We start from the raw sequence: 25,968 nt of genomic DNA, 5'->3' as shown, positions 1-25,968 counted from the left end.
TATAGAACATAGAATCCAATATGAAAGAGTTACCCCTGAGAATTTAGTGAAGTCACCACAGCATGTAGAAATTGTGATAAATCTCACAATTAAATGAATTTATTTCACTGCCAGAGTGAAATCATATGCCTTCAGTGAAATGAATGACTGTGGGAATTTATGTTACTTCTGGGACACTAGTAACAGGAAATAGGAAATGCTATTCTTAGGTGTGGTCAATGCATCTTGATACTGTACACTGAATTTCTGGTTCATCTTTCCTTTTGTTTAACAATAACTCTGCTATGAATGGAACTTACAAACATATTTTAAAAATAGTATCCACAATCTCTTGTGTGTGAAAAAGCTGTGTCATAAGTAAGTAAAGTAATGATAATACATCATGTAAGGAAATTCTACTCAGTTATGAAATGCTACTGAAAGGAAAAATATTTTTAAATATTTTAAATGTATACATGTAACATATAGTACTAAGTGTAAATGAATAGAAGGAACTGAGGGAATCAAGATAGGTGGTAGAGTGCTTGATTATTATTCATAAAGCCCTGGTTTACATTCCAACATGTCATAAATTGACTACAGTGATACACACTTGTAATCCCAGAACTCAGAAGGTGAAAGCAAGATCAAGTGTTCAAAGTCATCCTTGGCTACACAATGAGTTTAAGGCAAGCCTACAATAGATGAGACCCTGAAAAAGAGAGGGGGTATATGGAGAAAGTGAGAGGACTAGGAGTCTAGAAGGATTCTGGAAAATGTAGTAAGAGAATTCTTGTGATCTAGGCAGGAAGTGACATAGCAGGGAGACTCTGAATATAAGCAGGGAGAATCAGGAAATTGCTCTCTTTCTCTTCCTCTTCCACTTCCTCATCCTCTCTTCTTAGGAGCTGCCATGTGAGCCCGGCAAGAGAGGATGCATGCTGCTGGTGTCCTCAATAAGATAAGTCTTATAAAATGTATAGATTTATAATTATGGTTGATACTTGAGACATAGACAGCAGATAAGAAATCCTAGTCATTGGCCAGCGGCAATGTACCTAATATTAATCTCTGTGTGTTATTTTGGGCACTGGCATAAAGACTTATCATTACAGACATCAGTAATACCACCAAATCCAAATACACAACAAAATGTGCATGTCCACATATGAGCATATAGATCTTGATATACTGTACATATTTAAACCTATGAAGACATATTCAGACAAATTTATGTACAAGTATTGTAGAGAGGTACAGATATTCACAAAAATTACCTTCAAAAATGTGTACTAAGAGACCACAAGGAAAATATTTTTGTTATATATGCGTTTGACCAATTGTGTTTAACAGACTTCTTGTGAAGTCTGAAATGTTCTGGAGATGAAAACCAAACTTATAAAACTAGTATTTTGGATCTCTGAACTGGAAACTTCTACCAGTTCTTCATTCTGAATTGTTAAAGACAGATTCTTATGCTCCTCGGTTAGCTTCAAACTTACTAGGTATCTGAGGATGACTTGAATTTCAGATCCTATTGCCTCTACCTCTCAGTGACTGGGATTGTATGCAGGTGCCCCCATGTCTGGTTTATATGATGCTGTACATGAAACTAGAGCTTCATGCATGCTAAGCAAGCACTCTACCAGCTGAGGCAAATCCCAGATACCATCTTCACTGCCAACACTTAATTATGGGTGAAATTGTGCATTATCAAACACCAAAAAGAAAGAAAGAAATACAAATGAAATATAGACCCTAGGTTTGTTTGTGGCTTATACAAATGGGTCCTTTATTTTCTGAAAATGTGGGCTTATAGTGCATATTATCTGTTTTATTTGGGTAGATTTGGAAAATACCATAAAAGGGGGTATGCAAATGTATGGTTATCTAGGCATGCACAAGAGAACTTTATTTTTTATAATTGACACAATCCTGGCATCTTTGCTCATAATCAAGTCACTCCTTCCTCACTCTCCACTGCTTATAATTATACATCTTTAGGTAAAAATGCTTTCCATAATTTCTTAAAACATAATGCAATGATTTATTTAACTTGGGCATTTTTCTTCCTTGACATTTTGCTTAAGTCAGTGGTACATACCAGAGGTACTTTTTCCCCTAGATACTTTTGTTTTCCTTTTATACTCCTTAAAGGAAAAAATGCAATCACCCAGTGCACTAACACAAATAGTTTTAGGCTGTGGCTCATAACAGTGCTAGAACATTTACCTAGCATACCTGAGGCCATGGGTTCAATCCCCTGTACTGCCAAGATAAAACAGATTTACAACACATATGTTCTAAAGGGCATATTGAAATAGTAATACAAATTTAGAAAAATAATGTGAGGATTCTCCAGGAATTTTACAGAGGCTATGAAAGGTTCATAAAGTCACACTGTGGAGCTGATATTAGGTGGGATTTTCCTTAGTCTCTCCTAAGTCATGTTGCTGTCTTTTGATTTTCTGTTACAATGGTTGAGGAGGTTGCAATGAGTCAGTTAACTCAAAGGCATCAACTCTAATTTCCTCTCTGTTGCTGTGATAAAACACTCAGACCAAAAGCAACTTAGAGGAGGAACAGTTTTATTTGATCTTATCCTTCTAGGTCATAGTCCATCACTGAACAAAGTCAGTGAAGGAATTTAAATCAGGAACTCAAAAGGAGGTCTGCCTGTTATTATATTCAGGGCTACATGTGACAAAACTCACTCGCATGCAAGGAAATAAAGCAGAAACTGTGGAAAAAGAATGATGTTTCTGGCTCACACACAGGCTTGCATGTAATTTGCTTTCTTTTACAGCTTGGGATCACTTGCTTAGGAATGCTTTCCCTCACATTGGGCTGGGATCTCCTGCATCAATTAATAATCAAGACAAGTCTGCTCAGTTATGTCCACATTTCAATCTGAGTCATGAAATTCCTCAAACAAGATTTTCTTCTTAGATAACTTTAGGCTTGGTAAAGCTGACAAAACTAACTTGAACAGATTCAACAATAATGATGATTGATGATGATGATGGTGACAGAACTAAGTGATGATGATGATAATGATGGCTGTGGTGGTTTAAAAGAAAATTGGCCTCAAAGGGAGTAGCACTATTAGGAGATATGACCTTGTTGGAGTATATATGGTCTTGTTGGAGGAAGTATGAGACCATAGAGGTGGGCTTTGAGATCTCAGATATGCTCAAGCCACACTCAGAAAAACAATCTACTTCCTGTTGCCTACATATCAACATGTAGTAGTTCCTTCTCCAGCACCATGTCTGCCTGAGCATTGCTATGCTCCCCACCATGACGATAATGGACTAACGCTCTGAACTGTAAGCTAGTACTTCAATTAAGAGTTGTCATGGTTGTTGTATCTCTTCATAGCAACAGAAACCCTAAGACTATGGTGGTGATGATGATGATGATGATGATGACGACACACAGCACTCAATTTAGCTACATCTAAAGCATTTTATTTCAGAATGCCTGAAACAGAATGGAATTGCTGTTGCAGTTATTATGCAGAAAACATCAAATATCAAAAAGATTATTGTATTGAGTTATAGAGCTGAAAAATTAAATTTCTGTTTCATTAAAGAATATTATAGAGTAAAAATGAACAAAAAGTCCAGAGACAAGAGATGAGAAAGAAAAAGGAGCAAAAAGAAATTTCAAAAACTTGTGACAAATATTTCCCTTTTAATGACTGCTTGTTGTCCTAATCAAGAGGGTCAACAAATTCAAAATTGATCAAAATTTAAAAACATCCTGAAATAAACCTGTGAGAGTCAAAAGGAAAAAAATTTGAACAAAAAATAATCAGGAAAAGAGGAAGAGAAAATGACAACACATATATGAAATCCCTGTAAGATTAACAGATGAGGACTCGAGTAAGAAGCCATCTAGGTCCTAAGGGAAATGCAATACATTTCTTAAGTATTCAATGAAAAATATTATTTACACTGAAATTGACACTGAAAAAAGCAGAATTCAAAATGGGAAAGTAGGTGCTTTATAGATATACAAAGCTTTAGAGTACTCATGACCATCAGACCTATCCAGTGAGTGACTCCCAGAGGAAGTGGGAGGGGACACAGGACAGCAGCTTCAGTAACAAGAAGATGCAAACTAAATTACATGCATTTATGGAAGGCAGAAAACACTTTGGTATAATTGCCTTCTTCTATTGATAGGCAATAGCTGCATAATCACTAATTACAAGGTAGTATTGGTTTTCTATTGTATTGCATACATACACAACAAAGATAGAAGTATTAATACAGAGAAGAGAGATGGAATGGAGGGATTGAGGGATATTTTGTGTACTACTGAAGCAGATATTTAATTGGATTTAAATTAGTCTAATTTCAGATGTTACTTGTGGATTCTAATAGGAAAAGTTGTTAATTCTGACTACCCAAGATTGATCTATAGGACCTGCATGATGGAAGCAAAGAAACAATTCCCACATATCATCTTCATCTTCTGACCTCCACACATACGCTGTGTCATGATCATACACCAGTATACACACACACACACACACACACACACACACACACGCACGCACGCACGCACGCACGCACGCACGCACGCACGCACGCACACACGCACGCACACACACACACACAAATGCATGCATTCATATATACAAATAAATAAATGTAAAAGAAAGATGCTGCTTGTGGAGCCAGATGTTGTAATTCATGTCTATTACCCCAGCACTTGGAAGACTGAAGCAGGAGAATTGTCGTGAATTTGAGGGATACACAGTGAATGTCTGAGTAGCCTGGGATACTGAATGTGATACCCTACCCTCTCATATAATAATTAACTCATTTTGAAACTCCAAAAGTAATGACTAAATAGAAACTGAAAATAATTAAAAGATTTAGTAGAAAATGTCACTTTCAAAAGAACAGGAAAGAAGTGAGATATAAATGATATAAACAAATCTAAAATGACAGTATAAGGTACAGTATAAGGTCTTCTTCACTAATTATAGTAAAGACAAACACCCAAACAGGTCTTAAAAAACACATAAGCATTTGTCTTAAAAGCATGAAAATATATCTTCTGACAATAGTGGAATTACATTGGAAAATGAAAAAGAGAAAGGAATTTGGAAATTCCACGATGATGTAGATACTAACACTCACCAATATAATCACTGTCAAGGAAAACATCACAAACATTATCAAATTGCTTTCTGAGTTTATGTTTATAGGTCTGGGTTTCTCCCAGATTTGGTCAGAGAAGCTTTTGTTTGCAGTGGGCAAAGTGGACAGATCAGACCTTGTCAAAATGCTTAGAATAGGAGAGGGAGTCCTCCACCCTAAAGGGAACATCTATATCAACTCTCCTGCCCTGCTCCTCAAAGCTCAGGGAACATTGCAGATATGGTGATAAAAAAAGAATATAAGAGCCAGGGGAAGAGTAGTGCTGTGAAATTGTGTCTTGTGGATATGACATATCCATGGCACTCATAAACTCACTGCAGCTGTGTTTACCTACACAAGATCAGAGATGCTCTCCAATACACACCCCATACTGAGCAGCTCCTGCCAGCTGATAGCTGTAAGAGGAGAGAGAATCACACTTGGTCAAAATGGGTGGCCACTGATAGGTTTCTAATGACCCAGTGGGTGGCATTACATCCATACACATATGGGCTGAATTAATTGCTGTTTGTGAGTGTGTTATAAAAAACAAATTTGGAAAAGGGGCATGATAGGGGATGATGCAGTAGTTGGGGAGGTGGCAAGTGGATATAATTATTTTTCACTGTACACTGTATAAAATTGTTAAAAATGAAGACAAAGTATAGTTTAAAAAGAAAAAGAAAATACACTGACAAGCATAAAAAGTTAAAAGTCAACATACTAATCTTGAGAGGGTATAGCTAAATAAAGATGGGGTGGGGAAAATATCTGGCTGTAAATTCATATACATGTGTAGAAATATAAGAACATAAGAGAGTCCAGAGTTAAATCCATACGTTTCTGAATGATTCGTGTATGACTTAGCTGTAAAAATATTCAGTGGCAAAGAATATTCTTTTCAAATAATACTGTGTCTTAAACACATAATAATGATTTTATTTCCCATTCATCATGTACAAGAGTGAGCTCAAAATAAATCAAAGAATATGACTAAAATTATAATATGCATAAATAATAAGGTAACTAAAAATAGAATAAGTACCTTTGAACTCATGATTTGTTATTTTTAGATAGTAACCACATTTTATGTTCTCCTATTTCCTATATGTGGTGGTTTGAAAGAAAATAGTCCCCAAATGAAGTGGCACTATTACGAATAGTGGCTTTGTTAGAGTAGGGGTTGTCTTGTTGGAGGAAGTGGATCACTATGCAGCTGGACTTTTAGGTCTCATATATTTTCTAGTCATGGCCACTTAGACAGACTACTTCCTGTAGCCTGTGAGTCAAGATGTAGAACACTCAGCTACCTCTCTAGTACCATGTCTGCCTGCACACTGCCTTGCTTACCCATGACAATAATGGACTAAACCTCTGAAGTGCAAGAAAGCCACCACAATTAAATATTTTCCTTTATAAGAGTTTCCGTGGTCATGGTGTTTCTTCACAGCAATAGAAACGCTAACAAAAACACTACATGAGGATAAAATGTTACCAGCCACATTATTACTGTTTCCATGCTTCTGTGACTCTATGCCTTTGGAACCAAAAACCAAAATAAACCTTTTTCTTACTGAAGCTGTTTTTGCCAAGGTTTTTTATGACAACAATAGCAAAGTAACTATTACACTTGGGTTCAGGTCACCCTGGTTTTATTTAAGAAAGAACTCATTGTTCAACAGCAGTGAAGCAAGCCACTGAATATATGTGAATGTAGCTATAATAGTGTTACTTTTGGAGAAAATGGGGAAATTTTCAGTTCAACAAGGAAAATATGCACAAGTTGAGTTGCTTAGAACTAAAGGAAGAATCAACTTTCTATATGCATGCATACCCTACACAGCAGAAGTTATGGGTAGAGTCGGGCAAATGCATAGCATTTGTGGTCAGAAGATGTGAACTGAATGTGCCCTCCATTACTGCAAAGCAGAGAAAAGTCTGTAGTCTGTACTGGCCCAGAATACACCAAGTAGCCAAGACTGAATGCTGGATGACAGGAAAGGGCATCTATACCAAGCTAAACCTCATATTAAAACTAGGTTATTTCTTTCAGATCTACACAGGGGAATGAAAAAGATACACGAGTGAAGATGAGCAGTAATCGATATTCAGAGTGGTGGTAGGGGTGTAGTGTTCATGAGTGTGTGTTTGAGTATGCCTGTTTATGTGAGAAAGAAAGATAAATAAAGAGAGAAACAGAGACAGAGAGAAAAAGAGACAGAGTGAGACACACAGAGACAGACAAAATGAGACAAAGAAAAAAAAGAGAAATATAGAAAATGACCACACAAAAAACTCAAAGCTATTTGAAAGAAAAAATCATGACATGGGTAGTAGAGACTGAGAAATTTAAATTATGAGAAAAATGCAGTTTGGTCAAATTAAGGCAACTGAGGTCATTAAAATCATGCTTTTACCTTTCTCTCTCTTAAATGTGTGTGGTCATATTTTGCTAATTAGATGGTGATAAAACACATAGTTCTATTATTATATACCTCTAAGTGGACTATCTGTCTATCATCTGTCTGTTATCTATTGATTATCTTGGTAGCTAATGTTGGTCCTCCTAACCTCTCTCTCTCTCTCTCTCTCTCTCTCTCTCTCTCTTCTCTCTCTGTGTGTGTGTGTGTGTGTGTGTGTGTGTGTGTGTGTGTGTGTGTGCAAATGTATTTAATTCAAAGACACTTTCTGATTTTCACAAAAAGTATTGTGGCAATTTATTTTTTCAAACAACAACAACAAACAAACAAACACAACACAACTTTTCCTTGGCTGGATAGATGGCTCAGTGACTAAGAGCACTGGCTGCTACTCCACAGGTCCTGAGTTCAATTCCCACTACCTATATGCTGGCTAAAAATCATCTATAACTCTAGTTTCAGGGATTCTGCCTTCCTTTCATAATACATGCACACAGTGCAGAAACATGCATTCTGGCAAATCACCCATATACATGAAAGACAAATTAAATCTTAAAAAGCAATTTCTTTTCTTATGTTACAAACTCTTGAAAGTAGAGACTGTGTAGCAGTTACCTAGGAGCTGTTGAATGTCAGAGCTCAGTGCCAGGTATATAAAGGGCTTCACTCATGTAATTGTGCATTATAAAGATCAAATACAATAATAAGAAAAATTAAAATACCAAAAACAAAAACATTAATTTTATATTTTTTAAAAAATGACTTTGAAAGCCTGGAATTGGACACACACACACACACACACACACACACACACACACACACACACACACACACACACATTTAATTCCAGCACTTGGGAGGCAGAGGCCAGGGAATGAGTCTAGCCTGGTCTACACGGTGAGTTTACAAAGGACAGCCAGTGCTACACAAAGAAACCCTGTCTCCAAAAGCAAAAACAAAAAGACTTTGTAAGGTTTGTGTGTGTTAGAAGTAACAGTGGATCAGGAGTCAAGGCATTTTTTTCCCCTTCTTCTCAAGACTGCTCTAGATGTCTGTTTTTCTGAGCCTCAATTTCTTGATAAACAGCAGTGGGAGCTGAGAAAGCTTTGTGACAGTATGATGGACTGCTATTATCAATCTGTGCTTGCTAAAAAACAGAGCCTCCTTGAACTCATGTGTCTCACAAGAAGATTCAATATTAATTTACTATGCTTCCACTGTGCTATCAAAATGTCTGCATTTTTGTACTAGGAAGTTTCAGAATCCACCCTCCCTGACCCCCACACAGAGTTCTGCATCACTTAGCTGCAGAGGCTGAACATCCCCAAAGGCCAAAAGGGAGGGAGAAGTCGCATTACCAGCTTCAGAACTCACAATCGTCTCTTTAAAATGTATGTTGTTTGCTTAAATCACCATAAATGAATATAAAATTTGATATGTGACTGCATACTTAATATTAGCTTTTAATTTCATTGTCTTAATTATCATTTTTCATTTTTCTTTGTAAGACAGTGTCTCACTCTGTATCTCAAGCTGACCTGCAATTTATTCTAATTTCCCTTTCTCAGGGTCTTGAGTCCTGGATTACAGGTGCATGTTATCATGTCCAGATATTGTCATTATCATAGTTCAGCGACTACACATATGTACACACTGTAAGTACACAAGTACTTACAGTGTTGAATGCAGTGTTTTGTTACAAATGTATATTTTGCAAAGACTAAATCAAGATAGTTAACATAATTTTCTGCCAACTTATCTCTTAGTCTTAGTGGTAAGACATTAGAAATAAATCCTCCATAATTCCGAAATACTATTATCATTAACTGTGATCATCCAACTGTGCAATAAATCTAAGAACTTACTTTCCTGTCTAACTAAAACTTCCTCTGGTGAACATTCTTTAAAAGTTTTAATTAGCTTTCCATGACTAGGAGTTAGCCATATGTGAAATTATTCAGAAGTGAAATGAAAGGCAGAACCAGCCATCAGATGCCCAAAGGTGTGTAACTTCAACATCAAATTGCTCTAAATAGACTGACTGGCTATGGCTACACAGCAGCATGCAGGCCTCTCAGGAGGTTAACATAAAAACAATGTCAGATTCTGACTCATGTTATCTTCCAGCTCTGACCGGATGCACACTTTCAACCTCAAATGGATCAAAGGGAGACCTATGCCAAGGCAATTGATGGAAATGTGAGGATGTCTCCAGGATAACACTGGGAAGGAGGCGTCCTAAACTCTCATTTAAATGATTAAGCACTCCATGTCTAATAAAGGAAAATGATGTTAATTCCAACCTCTTGTTTTGATCAAAGGAAGATGTTCAAATGTACCTATTTTCTGTGTTTATTAGCAATAATGGACACTATTTGGAGGAAGTTAAGGGAGATGTTAGGATCCAGAAACAGCTACTGATAATGTTTTCATTTAAAATGTATTTATTAGTACTGAGTGAGTGAGAGAGAGAGAGAGAGAGAGAGAGAGAGAGAGAGAGAGAGAGAGTGAGAGGTACATCTGGGTGGCTATGCCATAGCATCTGTGTGGAGGACATTAGATAGCCCTGTGGAGTCCTTTCTTCTTTGCATTTTACATGGGTCCTAAGGAGAGAACTCAGGTTTACAGGCTTTCATGCAAACCTCTTTACCAGACTCATGTTACCTGCCTTTAAGAATAACTCCAACTGCATTGTCCCTGTGAATGATACCTCAGTAGATAAAATCTAGCCTCCAGGTTATTCTCAATGATAATTTAGGGTGGAATAATTGGAGATATTTTAGCCCATGTTCCTCAAAGGGAGACCTCTATGCATAACTCAGACAAGGCTATAACACTGTCCTTGAAACACATGGAGACAACTGAAATGTCTTCTCACATTTTTAAATTTTAAAATTAGTGTGTGTTCAAGATGTGTTAGGAGAGCAAAACCTCCACTACTGATTTTCCTGCTTTTATGTTCATAATTCTAAAAACAGGATCATAATCATTTTATATTCACAATGGCGCAACAAAGAAAATAATGAAGAAAATCATAACCATTATGAAAGTCATAAGCCGAGGGTCTTAATGTAGAATGATGCTGTTTATACATACCACAAAGATATACACTCACTAGATTTAGGTGGTGTTACTGTTTTTGTAATAGTCAATAGACATTTGGACCAAGTCTGTCTAGCTATAATTTTTCTTGGAATTCATTCTCTTTCAATATATGATTTTATTTCTGATTCAGATTAGTTTTAAAGACTTTATTTAAACATGTATTTTTAAGATTTATTTTCATTGGTTTATATATTGGAATGTGATTGATATGTGTGTCTATATGTGAGTATTTACACACAAACACTGATATTCACAAAGGCCAGAGGCATTGCATTCCCTGAGGCTGGAGTTACAGAAGGTTGTGAGCCACCAGATATGAGTTCTGGGAAACAAACCTGCATCCTCTGGAAGAGCAGCAAGAGCTCTAAATCACTAACCTGTCTCTCTAGTCCCTTAAATATGTATTTTAAAAGATTAAAATGTACACATTATCATCTTGGCTATTACTTTCCATAGTAGTAACCCTCTTAATACTTAGGTACATGACTTAGATATATATTTCCAAGCCCTTTTTAATTTCAGAAAGTGATTGAACAGAATGACATGTGGCTTTTGTTTGTTTGTTTGTCTAAGACCACTGCCAATGTTCACATTATCAATAATAAAAAGAATCATAGCTGGCACTTAGGTGATGTTTGTGATGTTGATCTGTATGATCTTTTGTATGAATTACTTCTGGCTCCAGAAATAACATTTCTAAATGATTAGACTGGTAGTAACAATTTTGGAGATAAAACGCTTTTCCATCTTCACATTTACGGAGAGGAAGGCTTTTCAGAACTCTTGTTCCTTAGAAGCTCACCTACCTCAAATCACAAAGAACGCTGTGGGGCCATTTGTTTCATGACATTTATATGTTTTTGACAGCTATGTAAAATATAATTCTGATTCAGATTATTCAACCCACCATTATATAACTTTAAAATAAGCAGTAATAATATTCAAGATACATTTAAAATATGGAAGAAAGATGGTATCAAATTATCTTAATTTAAAAAGGAAATCAGGAGCTAGATACGACATGTCTGTAACATACACTTCCTACTCTTGTAAAGGACGCAAGTTTGGTTCCAACAACCACATCAGGCAGCTCACAGCTACCGATAACTCCACCTCCACGGATCTAATGCTCTCTTCTGCACTCTGTGAGCAATGAATATTAATGGCATACACATAGAAACAGGAATAAAATTAAAGAAAATATTTTTAAATAGATAAATTGCCATATGTCAGTGTAACATGTCTTTTAAATACCAGACTATTCTGCAATAAACTGGAAAACAATATTTATCAGCAAGTTTTCTCAATTATTGATTTGCTATTATTTTATTAGAATCCTTTCAGATACCATTAGTATCAGGATTAATTGTGACTATAAGTAAAATACTTCTCATTATACAAAGAAATTACGTCTTAATTCTGATAAATTCTTTGTAATCCATTTACTTAGGGAAGATGATAAATCAAAATATTAACCTAATATGAACTTTCAAAACATAATTGCCCTTAACAATACTATCTTAGAGCTGGAAAGAAATGTTTTTTTTTTAAAAAAAAAAACTTTTTTGAAATCATATCTTTATTCTCTTTCTCTCTCTCTCTCTCTCTCTCTCTCTCTCTCTCTCTCTCTCTCTCGTTTAGGTTAACTAGTTGCAGCTAAACACCATCTTCTTTTCTCCTACCCTCTACTTTTCTCCCTTCTCTTCATTGCATTCTAACCTCCCTTGGGACTCATCAACTGTTTAACTCATTGTGTCACATATGAATTTAAGGAGCCTATGCATCATATAAGAATAATAATTGAAACATTTGATAAGGTGGCTGTGTTAAGAATTATGGGGGCAGGGGAAAGAGAGTTCAAAGAAAGAGAAGGGGAGAAGAGGAGAGGAGAGAAAGATTGAGTCAGGGGAAGAATAGAGGAGAGCAAGAAAAGAGATACCATAACAGAGGGAGCCATTATGGGTTTAAAGAAAAACCTGGCACTAGGGAAATGTCCATAGATCTAAAAAGATGATCCCAACTAACAATCTAGGCAACAGTGGAGAGGCTCCCTTAAATGCTCTTCACCAATAACGAGATTGATGACTACCTTAGATGCCATCCTAGAGCCTTCATCCAGTGGCTGATGGAAGCAGAGGCAGACACCCACAACTAAACACTGAGTTGAACTCCTGGAATCCAGTTGCAGAGAGGGAGGAGTGATTAGCAAAGGCATCACGACCAGGCTGGAGAAACCCACAGAAACAGTCAATGTGAACAAGGGGGAGCTGATGGACTCCAGACTGATAGCTGGGAAACCAGCATAGGACTGTTCCAGACCCCCTGAAAGTGTGTGTCAGTTAGGAGGCCTGGGAAATCTATGGGGCCTCTGGTAGTGGATCAGTACTTATCGCTAGTATATGAATGGACAGTGGAAGCCCACTCCCTATAGAGGGATACTCTTTCAGCCTAGACATATGGTAGAGGGCTTAGGCCCTGCTGCAAATGATATGACAGAATTGAAGATCCCCATGGAAGGCTTCACCCTCCCTGGGGAGCAGAAAGCAGTTGTGATAGTCAGGGCAGGGGAGGGGAGGAGAGGAGGGATAAGAAACTGGGATTGACATGTAAAACAAGCTTGTTCCTAATTTAAATAAAAATAAAACAAAACAAAAAATGAGTTACAGGTAACAAAGAGGAGAATACAAACACACATAAAAGGAATTTTAAAAGAATAAATACACAAGCATAGATAAATTGCATTAATTATCACATAGAGGATATATTAATGAGATGGAATACTATGCACTAATTTACTAGCACAAGGAGGTTATATATTAACTAGGAGAGATAGAAAACTACAAGCTAATTAGTTATCAAATGGGAGATATATTAATATGAAGAGATGGAATACCATGCACTAATTAGTTATTACTTGGAGATTATATTAATGAGATGAGGTGGAATACTATTCACTAATTAATTCTCACATAGACTATATATTAATGAGGTGAGATGGAAGACTATGTACTGACAACATAAAAATTGGTATAGTATAATGATAAACAGTTATTTTCTTGAGGTGTTAAGAGCACTAAAATTAACTAATAAATTCTAAAGGAATAAAAACAATTTGTGATCAAAACAAGTATTTCATTCATCTAAACTAGGTCACATGAGTAGCAGGAATCAGTCACACACAAGAATATTCCCTCACTGAAGCTCTATACCTAATCTCACAGATTTGATTGTGACAACAAGCTTCTTACAAAGGTTATAGATAGGGAAGAAAGCAATGAAAATGTGTATGATCCTTGCTCCCTAAAGGAATGCTGAAGAAAATCAACCCCAGTCATTTCATATAGGATGTCATGGTCATACCCTTACCCTGCCCAACCTCCTCTTCCTCCTCACTGTCGTGCACTATGGAGACCTTCTTTTCCACTATGATACCATCTCTCAATGGTTGTTGTACCTTCTTTCATGTCTCTGCAGAGCAGTGGTCCTTCATCTAGTGAAGAAAGAAATACTAATGGCTGTCCTATGTTGCTTTTTACAACCTTTCATGAAGGTTTACACTATTTTCCCAAACAAGGTGCATTCTCTTAGAGAGTAGGCAGTCTTATATAATTTTTCTCTCACTTAAATACTAGGAAGTGTGGGATCTGCAACAATTATTCCTAGATAAGTATGAACTGATTTATTATCATTAAAACAAAATGTCTTTATTCTCTTATTTACTAACTCAACTTTTATTGTATTTTTATTATTTTTGTGTGTATGTTTGTGAATGTTCATATGTGTGTGGATGTCAGATACCTGGAGGTCAGAAGAAAACTTGCATGAGTAAGTTCTCTCCTACCATTATGTAGGTCCCAGTGGGGATGAAACATGGGTCTTCATGAACTGGGCATGTTACCAATCTATCTTGATGTTCCTAATGTCTCAGTTATTTACACACACACACACACACACACACACACACACACACACACACACACACTTAAAATTGTTGGTTACTTAGTGGGTTTCTCTCCATGGCTTGTTCAGCTTTCTTTCCTTTAAAAAAGGTTTATTTTATATGTAGATATTTTATCTATATTCATGTACGCCCAAGAATCAAATACACGCATGGTACATGCTGAGGTGAGAAGAGGACATCAGATCCCCTGGAACTGGAATTAAATAGATTGGAGCCACCACATAGATGACTGAAATCAAACCCAATTCCTCAGGAATAGCATCCAATGCTCTTAACCACTGTACCTTCCTTAGTATATAATCCAGTACAACCCTGTAGTAGTTTGAATATAATCGACCCCGATAATCTCATAGTGAGTGGCACTATTAGGAGGCATGGCCTTGTTGAAGTACATATGGTCTTGTTTGAGGAAGTGTGTCACTGTGGAGGTGAGCTTTGAGGTATCTTTATGCTTGAGATATCATCCAGTGTGTCAGTCCACTTTCTGTTGCTACCCGACCAAGATGCAGCCAGCACCAGGAGTGCCTGCCTGCTGCCATGCTCCCCACCATGATGAAAATGAACTAAATTTCTGTAACTGTAATCTTCCACCTTGGTTAAATGTTCTCTTAATAAGTGTTGCTATGGTTGTGGTAACTCTTCACAGCAATAGAAACCCTAATTAAGACAGAAGTTGGTACCAAAGACAGGGGTATTGCTATGACTGGTCTGGGCATGTATTTGTTTAGAGGAATTTGGACTTTAGCACTTTGGGTTAGAAAAGCAGTGGAATGCTTTAAGCACTGCTTAATGTGTCATACTAGTAAGAGCATGGAAGAACAGTGGTGCTAAGAGTTATTTGAACTGTGAGGGGGTTGGATCAAGATGTTTCGGAGGAGAGGAATTTTAGTATGCTGCCTAGATTGTCTTGCAAAATCCAAGATATTAAAGATGCAAATGTGGTATTTTGGTGAAGAACGTGACTGCTTTTTGCCCATGTCCAAAGCAAGAGAGACTGTCTGAGGCTAAAGTGAATAGTTTTGGATTAATTCCATTGGCAGAAGAAATCTCAAAACAGTCTAGGATAGACTTTGTCCTGTAGCTGTTATTGTTAACTCTGATAAAGATTTAGAATGAGAGTTGGTCAATGGTTGTGCATGCCTTTAATCCCAGCACTCGGGAGGCAGAGGTAGGTGAATCTCTATGAGTTCAAGGCCAGGCCTCGTATACAGAGTGAGTGCCAAGACAGGCTCCAAAGTTACGCAGAGAAACCCTGTCATGAACAACCAAAAATAAAAATAAAAAAGATTTTAAAAAAATGTACAGATTGTAAAAAGGGAACCAGGAAGTAGAATGGAGCTAAATCTTGTGTTCAAGGAGATAAACAGATTAAGAAATGGAATCACTGGAGGGATGACCTCTGGGTAAGATCCCACCCAGCTAATTTTTCAACTTGTGAAAAGGAATTGAAGAAAACCTTAGAGCCAGGTGTGGTGGTACACACATTTATTCCCATCATTTGAAACTCAGAGTCTGATGTATCTCTAAGTCGGAGGCCTGCCTGGTCTACATAGCATGATCAAGGAAAACCAAGCTTAGGAAGCAAGGGTAACAATCAAACCAGAAAGCTGGTGAAGATATATTTGAATGAGGGGACCAAGTTCAAGCTTTGAACATGTGATTGTGGCTTTATAGTTAAGGATAGAAGAAACAGGTTATAGAATTTGCCTCTATACCCAAGGAAAACTGTTGAAGCAAGGCATGTGTCAGGGGTATTCCTGAATGAATGGCTAGAGGGCCCATTGCCTGAAACAGTAAGGAGAAACCTAGATTGCTTTGGAAAATCCAATATGTTAGCAATACCAGGATAGTGGGATACAAGCCAAGGAGAGCTGATAACTGGGAGTGAAACTAGCCCAAGAGAAAGAAGTATTTTGCAGTCAACAAAAGGGAATGGAGTTGGAGATATGAAGAGTAATTTAATATCAGACATGGAGGTGCAGACTTTAGAGTTTTCCCAGCTGGATTTTTATTTTGGTTTGGTCCAGGATTTACTCACTGTGCTCACTTCCTACGATTTTGGGTGGTAATGTATAGTCTGTGCCTTTAAATGTTGGAAGTATGTATTCTGATTTTATTTTAATTTTGATTTTATAGGTGAATACAGTTAAAATGTTGTATGAATCTTAGAAAAGACTTCAGACTTTGGGCTTTTAAACATTGTCGAGACTGTGATAGTGTATGGGAACTCTTGAAGTTGGACTAAATGCATTCTTCATTATGATATTGTTACCAGCTTATGGTGACCATGGAGTGGAATGTGATAGTTTGAATTTGATTGGCCCCCATAATCTTGTAGGGAATGACAATATTAGGAGGGGTGGACTTATTAGAGTATTTGTGGTCTTATTGGAAGAAGTGTGCCACTGTGGAGGCAAGTTTTGAGGTCTCATTTATGCTCAAGATACTACACAGTGTTTCAATCCACTTTCTGTTGCCTTCTGATCAAGGTGTAGTCAGCACTATGTCTGCCTGCAGGATGCCATGCACCCCACCTTGATGGTAATGGACTAAATTACTGCAACTATAAGCTGCCACCTCAGTTAAATGTTTTCCTTTATAAAAATTGCCAGAGTCATGGTGTCTCTTCACAGCTACAGAAACCCCAACTAAGACACACCCATAATGTATGGCCGTGCCCACATCAAATATCAATCAAGAAAATGCCCCAGAGACAAGCCCACAGGCCAATCTGCTAGTGACAATACTTCACTTGAGGTTTTCTCTTGCACAGTGACTCTAGGATGTATCAAGAAAATGAAACTAACCAGCATAAACACCAACAATTATAAACATATTCACAGCAATCAATGAGATTCAAGCATAAATAATTGCCTTGCAGCAAAGAAAAACCCTGGAACAAGAGAGTTCACTGCCGAATCTTAACAAAGCATTAAGACTTAACACTGAAATGTTGTATTGTAAAACACAAAGAGACAAAATATCACCAAATTCTTCCTATAAAGACAATATTACACCAAACTAGATAAGATTCAACATAGAAAGTATATAGTACAATCAACCAGATAAATACAGGTGAAATTTTTCCAATAAAACTTTTGTGAAACAAATTCACAAATACAATAGAAAGACCACAAATGTCCTTGTTAGGTTTAAGTTTCAACATTCATAACGTAGAAACAGCTGTAAGGCAAGCCTGGAGTGAGGAATTACTTAGATCAGGCTGGTATGTGGGCCAGGCTACAGGAGACTGTTTTGATTATTAAATGATATGTAGATGGTTGCAAGCTACTCTGAGAATTCCATTCCATAGGCAGGTGGTCATGTACTATGTACATAAAATCTAGCTGAACATAAATCTGCCTTCGAGCCAGCAAGCTGCATCCTAGATGGTCCTCCCTCACTTTGGCTGTGAAGTGATTTCCTTGCACAATGGAGTGTGGAGTAGCAATCAGGCCTGCCTTCAGTTCTTCCTTGAGTTCTTTTCTTAACTTCCTTGAATGAAGGACTGCAACCTAGAATTTTAAGGAGAATGAAACCCTTCTTTCCTTCAATTGCTTTATGTCATGGCACTTTATCACAGCAATAGACAGACAACTAGAACAATATACCATGACCAAGTAACTTTTATTCTAAGGCTTCAATATTAGTTCAGCAATATGCTAATACATAAATGAAATGCAACACATTAGAGACAGAAATCACATGATCCAATAGTGCAGATAAAGCTTTGACAAAATTTTGGCAAACTGCTTCACGTAACATCCCTGAAGAAACTAGGAATAAAAGGAATGTACTTCAACATAAAAAGGCCCCATGAAAGACTATATCCAACCCTATGCCAAATGGGGAAATTGAAAGCATTTCCACTAAAATCATAAAGAACACAAAACTGTCTATTTCCTCCAGTTTCAGTGAATGCAATGCTCAAAAGTCAATTATAGCAGTAACATCAGAAAATAAAAACAGAACAAATAAGAAAGGAAGAACTAAAAGCATTCCTATTCCTGGTGACAAAATCTGATGCTTCAAAGGCTCTAATATCTACACCAGAAAATCTTAGGTCTGAAGAACACTTTTAACAAGTGAGATTACTTGGTTGGTAAAATGTTGCCCTTGCAAACATGAGGCCCTGACTTTAGATTCCTAATATCCTTGTAAAAAGATGCATGTGATAATGAACACTTGTAATTCCAGGGCTAGAAGGAAACAATGATTTCTGGAGCTAGCTGTCCTTCCAGGCTAGCAAACTGGTGAGCTTCAGGGTTAGTGAAGGGATTATGAGGTGGAAAATAATTGAGGAAGAAGACATCTGATGTCAAACCCTGGCCTACACACACACACACACACACACACACACACACACAACACACACACACACAGAGAGAGAGAGAGAGAGGAGAGAGAGAGAGAGAGAGAGAGAGAGAGAGGCGGGGAAATGAAGAGTAGTAAACTAACTTTAGGAGAGAGGATGCATAATAATCTAATTTAAACAGAAGGGTGAAAGACTGCCACAATAAACCTTCAAAACATGGAAGAAAGTAATTAAAAAGTCACTAAACATCTGCTCATTGATAATCAGGATTGATATTGTAAAAATGGCTACATTACCAAAAACCAAGCTACAGATTCCAGGCAATCAGCACAGAAATTCCAATGAATTCTTCAAAAGACTAGAAGAAAAAGCAAACTTAAGGTTCCTATAAGCACACAGATCACCAACAGCACTGCAATATTAAACATCAAGAAAAATGTCATAAACATTGCAGTACCTGCTCTCAAATTATCCTACAAGACTAACCAAACCACCATGGCCCTAATAGAAAAACAGTCATCCATATCAATGAAATAGAATAGGGGCCCCAGCAATAAATCCCAGAACCATTGCCAGCTATCCCTTACTAGGGCATAAAAGCCAAACATTAGACAAGAAAAGGCATCTCTACAACAAATGTGCTGGGGAAATTTGGCATTATCATGGGAAAAACTGAAACTACCCATTAGGGGAGAAGATGGAACAAATGAGAAGAGCATTTTATCCATATCTTATGATATCCTAGTTCCAACTCTCTACCTGAGATTCTGTGCAGGTATAGAGATGAGTTACAGATATGTAAGTACCACTAGAGAGGTTGCTGATGAGTAGTGGAATACATCACAAATTAATTATTCATTACTTACAAAAGTTGTATTTTCCAATAACAATGTGGTAGCATTTGTTTCTGTATTCAGCTTAATGACGTGTCCATTGTCGGTTTTATATACCACATCTGTATCTGCAACAACAAAGACATACCCAGTTGGAAAATACATCATGATAATGAAATATCTGTAAGGGAGAAAATGCACATTATGAACACATACCAGAAACAACATTGTCAGCCTTCAATAACCCCAGCAGATTTCTGCTCTTGGCTCACATTAATCCTTTGAAAGTATCAGAAAAACTGCCTAACACATGCTTGATTGTGCAACGAACACAGGGTTAGTGAGAGGGATACTCATTTTCATGGCTTAACAAATAGAAATTAATTATAATATGGCAATCTGCCACCCATTTAAAGGAAGAAAGCAAAGGGAACACCCTCCAGCTTCCAAAGGAAGCCATTCTTTTTATCTACAACCCAGTGTTTAACTTACAAGAGCTGCTGATTTACTGTAATTTCACAATGCTGCCAGCCCATGCAGAACTACCCTTAAGCAGACTTGGGTCTCTTTACAGCCATCTGTCTCCATATGATTCCCACTCAACTGCACCCTCCTTGGTTCAAAGAATCCTTTGTCTGGTATATTACTAGTTTTGTATATGCACAGATAAAAATCACCAAGGCTATCCCCATACCATCCTATCTGTCTTGAGAACGTTAGATGATAGTATTTTTTTTTCGAGACAGGGTTTCTCTGTGGCTTTGGAGGATGAACTAGAACTATCTACAAGAACTATCTAGTACTATCTACAAGAACTAATAGCTCTTGTAGAATAGCCTCACCTCGAACTCACAGATATTCACCTGCTTCTGCCTCCTGAGTTCTGGGATTAAATGTGTGTGCCACCACCACCCAGCAAGAAGATAGTCTTTATTTGAAATAATTGCTTTGCTTCTAGATGGATAATTTTTACATTTTAATTTTTGTCAACTTGAAACATAGCTATATGCAGCTGGTAAAAGGTAATTTCTATTGTGGAATTGCCTCTCACAGATTTGCCTGTGGACAATCCCCAAAGTGGCATTACATACAGTGGACTAGACCCTCCCACTCCTATATCAATCATCAATCCAAAAGTGGCCGATAGCCCTCCTTAGCTTCTGCAATCAACTGACAATGAACTGGTTATTAATAGTATTCATTTTGCATATAAACATTGTATCCATGCAAAGCAAATGGCATATTCAATTTAAGATTAAGCATTCATGGGGTATTTTCTGCTCCTTTCTTCTCTTCCATTTCTTCCTCTCCTAAACTGTAAAAAGCAATACAAGCTATGTGAATTCTTTGTTCTTACTGATCCAATCCCATGTTTTGCCATGCTCAATGACCATGAACTTGATTAAATAACTATATTCCCATACAACTCAATATTTTCCTCTTGATGGATCTATTCTAGACTCCTTGATTTTCATGAGCAAATCATTATAGATTGGTAAGAAGAACAAAATAGATGCCTTCAACAAACATGTCTCCATAGATTCTTACTGTGCTATCAACCATTAATATACCCTGTATACCTCTTTCCTCTTTCATCATAGAGATATATAGCCTCTAAATCCTCAAACACAAAGGAGAATCTTAAGCATGGATGATGCCTGAGATGCTAGAGATAAAGAAGATCTGAAAGTATACTTTCCCTATGAACAGTCCTAGGCCAAAGGAAGGGAGAACATAACCCATGCTATGTGGGCTCTCACAGAGAAAACACTAAGATACAAGTTTTTTTTTAATTAAGAATATAGGTAGGAATATTAATCATTATTTCTCTTAAAACCAAAGTAGAAGGAAATGAAGCTTAAGAAGATAAGGACTACACTTAACATTGATTACTTTAAAGTCAATTTTATTGGATAATTGGATTTGAGATTTGTGAATACTGTTAGCTCTTCATGCTGTGCCCACAAATTTTTACTCCTGGTCTTTACATTTCATTAGAGGAAAAACTTTCCTTTTTAAATCTATGTGTAATTCTTTAGCTCAATATGGAACGATATTATGAAATAATACAAAGCCATTTAATATCATTGTATTAATCAGTGTATTCTTTGTTTTTCAAGCCATTCTTTGGAATCTAGTTTTCTGGTCTTTGCATTCATCCTCTCTTACTGCTTTACTTGTAATCACTAGAGAATCCACCCGCTGGTTTCAGAACTTCTCTTGCTACATTAACAAGCAGCACTGTGGCAAAAGCATTTATAAACTGCCTCATACCTTGTTTGATATTAGGCAATGAAATATAAGTGGCTTGTCAATGACTAAAGTACCTTACCATGTGAAGATTAAGCTAGGTATGCTTCAAGCATCCTTAAAACACAGCTTTATACATGCCTCTACAGTACCTTGATTAAATAATCTTTCCTCCCTTTCAGCTCCCTGAATTCTAAGAGCCAATTATCCTAAACACATATTCAACTCAATCATTTCCCTAAAAGGAAAATATTTGATGGGATAGCTTCACTGTCTATCTCTCCAATCCTAAGTGATTACATTTGCAGTCTCTAACACTCATAAACAAATATGGCTGTCACATCAGCCAATACTTTTCCCCCTATAACTTGAATAACAAAAAGAAATACTTAGCAGGAGCTAGAGAGATGGCTTAACAGTTGAAAGTGCTTGCTTCTCTTTCAGGGGACCCAGGTTCAATTCCTACAATTACATAGTACTCATAACTGTAACTCCAGTTCCAAAAGATCTGGGTTCCATGGGTACTGCATGTGCACAGACATATGTTTCAGTAAAACACCAATAGATAAAAAACAAAAGTATTTTTGAAAAGAAATTGATACCAGTATGTTCTAGTTTAAGATTTTTCAGGTAAAAACCCTGTAATTTGTATGAAAAGCTGTGAGCAAGCATTTCACATAATTTCACTCTCAATGTGGTAGAAACATAATTCCAGCATGGGGACCTAGGAGATAACTCAGTTGTAAAATTTCATGAAATGTATCTCAAAGAATCAGACTTTCACACTGAAACAGCTACCCTGGATATTTAAACTCCAATCCCCAAAGAGATTCATATCACCCCTATGAAAATGTATATTGCTTGACAAGTTGACAGAATCTAGAAACACCTTAGAGGTAAAAATGAGGCAGGGATTTTCCAGGTTAGGTTCACTGAAGTTGTGAGAGCCCACAATTCTATGGGCTTAAGATTTCTTTAAAAGTTAAAAGTTAGCTGAGCACCAGAATTCATATATCTCTGCTTTCTGAGCAGGTGTCAGGAAGAGCTTCATCTCCCAATACTACATCTTCTCCATCATGATGGAGTGTATCCCCTGAAATGCAAATTGAAATAAACTCTTCATCCTGGAAATTGTTCTTTTCATACATCTGAAGTAGCAATGTGGAAAGTAACTAGTACAGTAATCTGGCCTGGGAAGTGGGACTAGGAATTTGATAAACTGATGATGTCATTTGCAAGCCTTTGAATGGGATTGCAGCAGAAAGCTGTAAAAACTAGAAATGACCTAGATTATTTTAAGAAGATCTTAACATGTCATCCTTGTAGGAGTTTGTAAGGCTAGACTTCAGGAGAAATGTAAGTAGGGGAGGGTTGGCTCATGGAATATTAAAGGGTAACAAGGACTTTATGAGTAACTAGGCCATTCTTGCACATATGGACAAAGGATCTGGTTAAATTTTGCCCATGCCCTGAGAACTTGTATATGGCTGAATTTCAAACAAGTGATTGCTTTGCAAACCAATTGCTTTGCAGAAGAAATTTTGAGACAACATCACATTCAGGCTGTGGCATGGTTTATTCATATCTATAGTTGGATTGAGCAAAGAAAAAATGAAAAAGTAAGGTTTTTCCAGGAAAGAAGTATGAGAAAATTAAAAGTCATAGACAATAGGAATATATCCTAAGAGTGAGAGTGTACTAGTTAAAAATTATAACTTAGAAGAAAACAAAAACATTTGAAAAGAGAGATTCTGAACTAAGATGTTACCTAGGCAGATAGATGTTACTTTGATTCAATGGAGCTCAGGTAACATGTCTACTTGGCAGAAGAATATGGCATCACTATCATTAGAGTACTGGGCTAATAGACATGGAAGAATGATGGGATCATGGAGGCATAGACACAAAGCTTCCAAAAGGCCGTGGAGAACACTTATGTATTATATTATAGGTTCATATTCTCTGAAGAGATGTACTGGGGTAAGGGGCATTGCATGAAGTTATGAAGACAAAACCTATGTTGAAATGTAGACACTAGGATGTCATCACTATCACAATTATGGGGTGGTCCAACAAGGAAAGCTCAAAGCATAGAAAGAAGCTAGAAACTGGCCCAAGATAGATGCTATGTGTGATGAAGGCAGCAGAGCCAGTTTGGTGAGGTTACTAAAGCCCTTTGGAGCACAGGCAATTCCCTCATGAGTCTGAAGGATTTGGAGTGTTCCCTATTGGGCTTGTTTCTTGCCTTTGATCTTTCCTTGTTCTTTCTATCCCACCCTTTTGGAGTGGGGAGATTTATTCTATGCTATTGAAACCCTGAAAGTTGTTCTTGATCTTATAGCCCAAGTTTAAGAGATTGTCTTATATCTCGGAGGAAATTTCCATTTTAAATGTTTATACAGCGTTGGACTATTAAAACCAATGATGTTTTTAATGCATTTTGTATTATGGAATTAGTTATGAACCTATGTGGACAAAGCATGAAATATATTAGCTTAAAAGTGATCTGTTTGAATGTCAAATAGACAGGGATGTAATTGTGATGGCTTATACCAATCATAAACATGAACAAAGCTAGAAACGCCTTGAAGACAAAGCTCTGCCAGCATCTATGAGGGCCCTTCTAGATTAGGTTAACTGAGAAGATACATCTTAGGAGAAACCATTTAATGGGAACATTCATTTCCCTCTGCTTCCTAACTGTGGATACAGTATGACTAGCAGCCTCACACTTCTGCCATTATGTTTTCCTAGGCATGATGGACTGTACCCTTCAGCTGTGCACTGAACCAAACACTTAAACTTCCTTAAGCTGCTTTGTCACAGCAATGTGGAAAAGAACTAATGCAGAATACAAATTCCCTGCCTCCAGATGTCTTGAATTTTCAAAATGATATTCTCACATACAGTATCAAATAATATATCCCAATCCATGAATATATTATAACGGTGGTTTAATGGGAAGCTGACAGTTGAAAAAATTTAGCATCTGTCTGTATTAGCATAAAGTCACCTCATTCGTTGAGGTTATTTTATTTCTTACTAAAAATCCAAGTATGTGTTTAGTTTGGGCAAGGTAATCTGCTTATTTAATATTAAAGAATAATATTAAATCTATCTATAAATAATTCTTTGAAAAATTAAGAAATAATAGTATAGAATGAAATTGCAAGATTTACTGAAGCATTTGAATCCAACGTTTATCTTAAATTAAAACTATATTTTTATATGTGTAAGATAAGCTTTCTGTATTACTCTATCTTATTAAAGAAAACACAGAACCAATATCCTGAGAAATCAAAGCTAGGAATTATAGAATGACAAAATTGTCTGCTTTCACAGAAAAAAGTCAAACTATTTCACAAATGATTTACTAAATATTGAGTTAAGATTTCATTCCTTAATTAAGCATCTCAAGGATCAATCAAGGACCAGAGCCATTCATGATTGGAGCACAGCAGGATGTTCATTGAACTAGTGGAAAACACTTCTTGAAGAACTGTGATAATTCCTTACCATCTACAAGAAACAGCTTCATCTATTTATCTACTTGAAATTTTTGTTAAATCCACATTCTCCCCCATCCCCTGCCAAAATTTTGGGAAAAAAAACCTTGTACAATTGCCAAAAAATAAAAAAAGTGTCCCCCAACTAAATCAATTCAGTCTATGTTCTTAAATATCTTTGATTTCTAAGGCTTGTGACCAACCACTCATACTTTTCATAGAGAATATACTTCTCTATATTGGAAAGTATCAGAAGCCTGTTAATCTAGGTCTTCTCTGTCACCAGTTTTCCCACTTTTTCAATAAACCTTTTATATAACAGTGTTATGTAAAAGATTTATGTGCCACTGTGTCTTTTACCCAAACTAGTCTCCATACCTCTTGTAGTATAGTTGTGGCGTTCTCTCCTAAAATTGAAAACTGCAAATATCACTGTGGATTTT

At 36.8% G+C, this 25,968-nt stretch overlaps 1 protein-coding gene across 1 annotated transcript in view; it reads right to left on the bottom strand.

Moving 5' to 3' along the window:
* Window positions 1-25,968, bottom strand: part of Dpp10 (dipeptidyl peptidase like 10) — a 512,276-nt gene that overhangs the window by 381,471 nt on the left and 104,837 nt on the right. The window contains exon 4 of the mRNA XM_035445836.1: window positions 19,803-19,950. Coding sequence (XP_035301727.1) covers window positions 19,803-19,950 — 148 coding nt within the window. The remainder of the gene's footprint in view (window positions 1-19,802; window positions 19,951-25,968) is intronic.

Source organism: Cricetulus griseus, chromosome 5 (genome assembly GCF_003668045.3).
Source record: "Cricetulus griseus strain 17A/GY chromosome 5, alternate assembly CriGri-PICRH-1.0, whole genome shotgun sequence".
NCBI lineage: Eukaryota > Metazoa > Chordata > Mammalia > Rodentia > Cricetidae > Cricetulus > Cricetulus griseus.
Note: the sequence above shows the minus strand (reverse complement) of the source record. Positions and strands in the feature narration are given on the sequence as shown.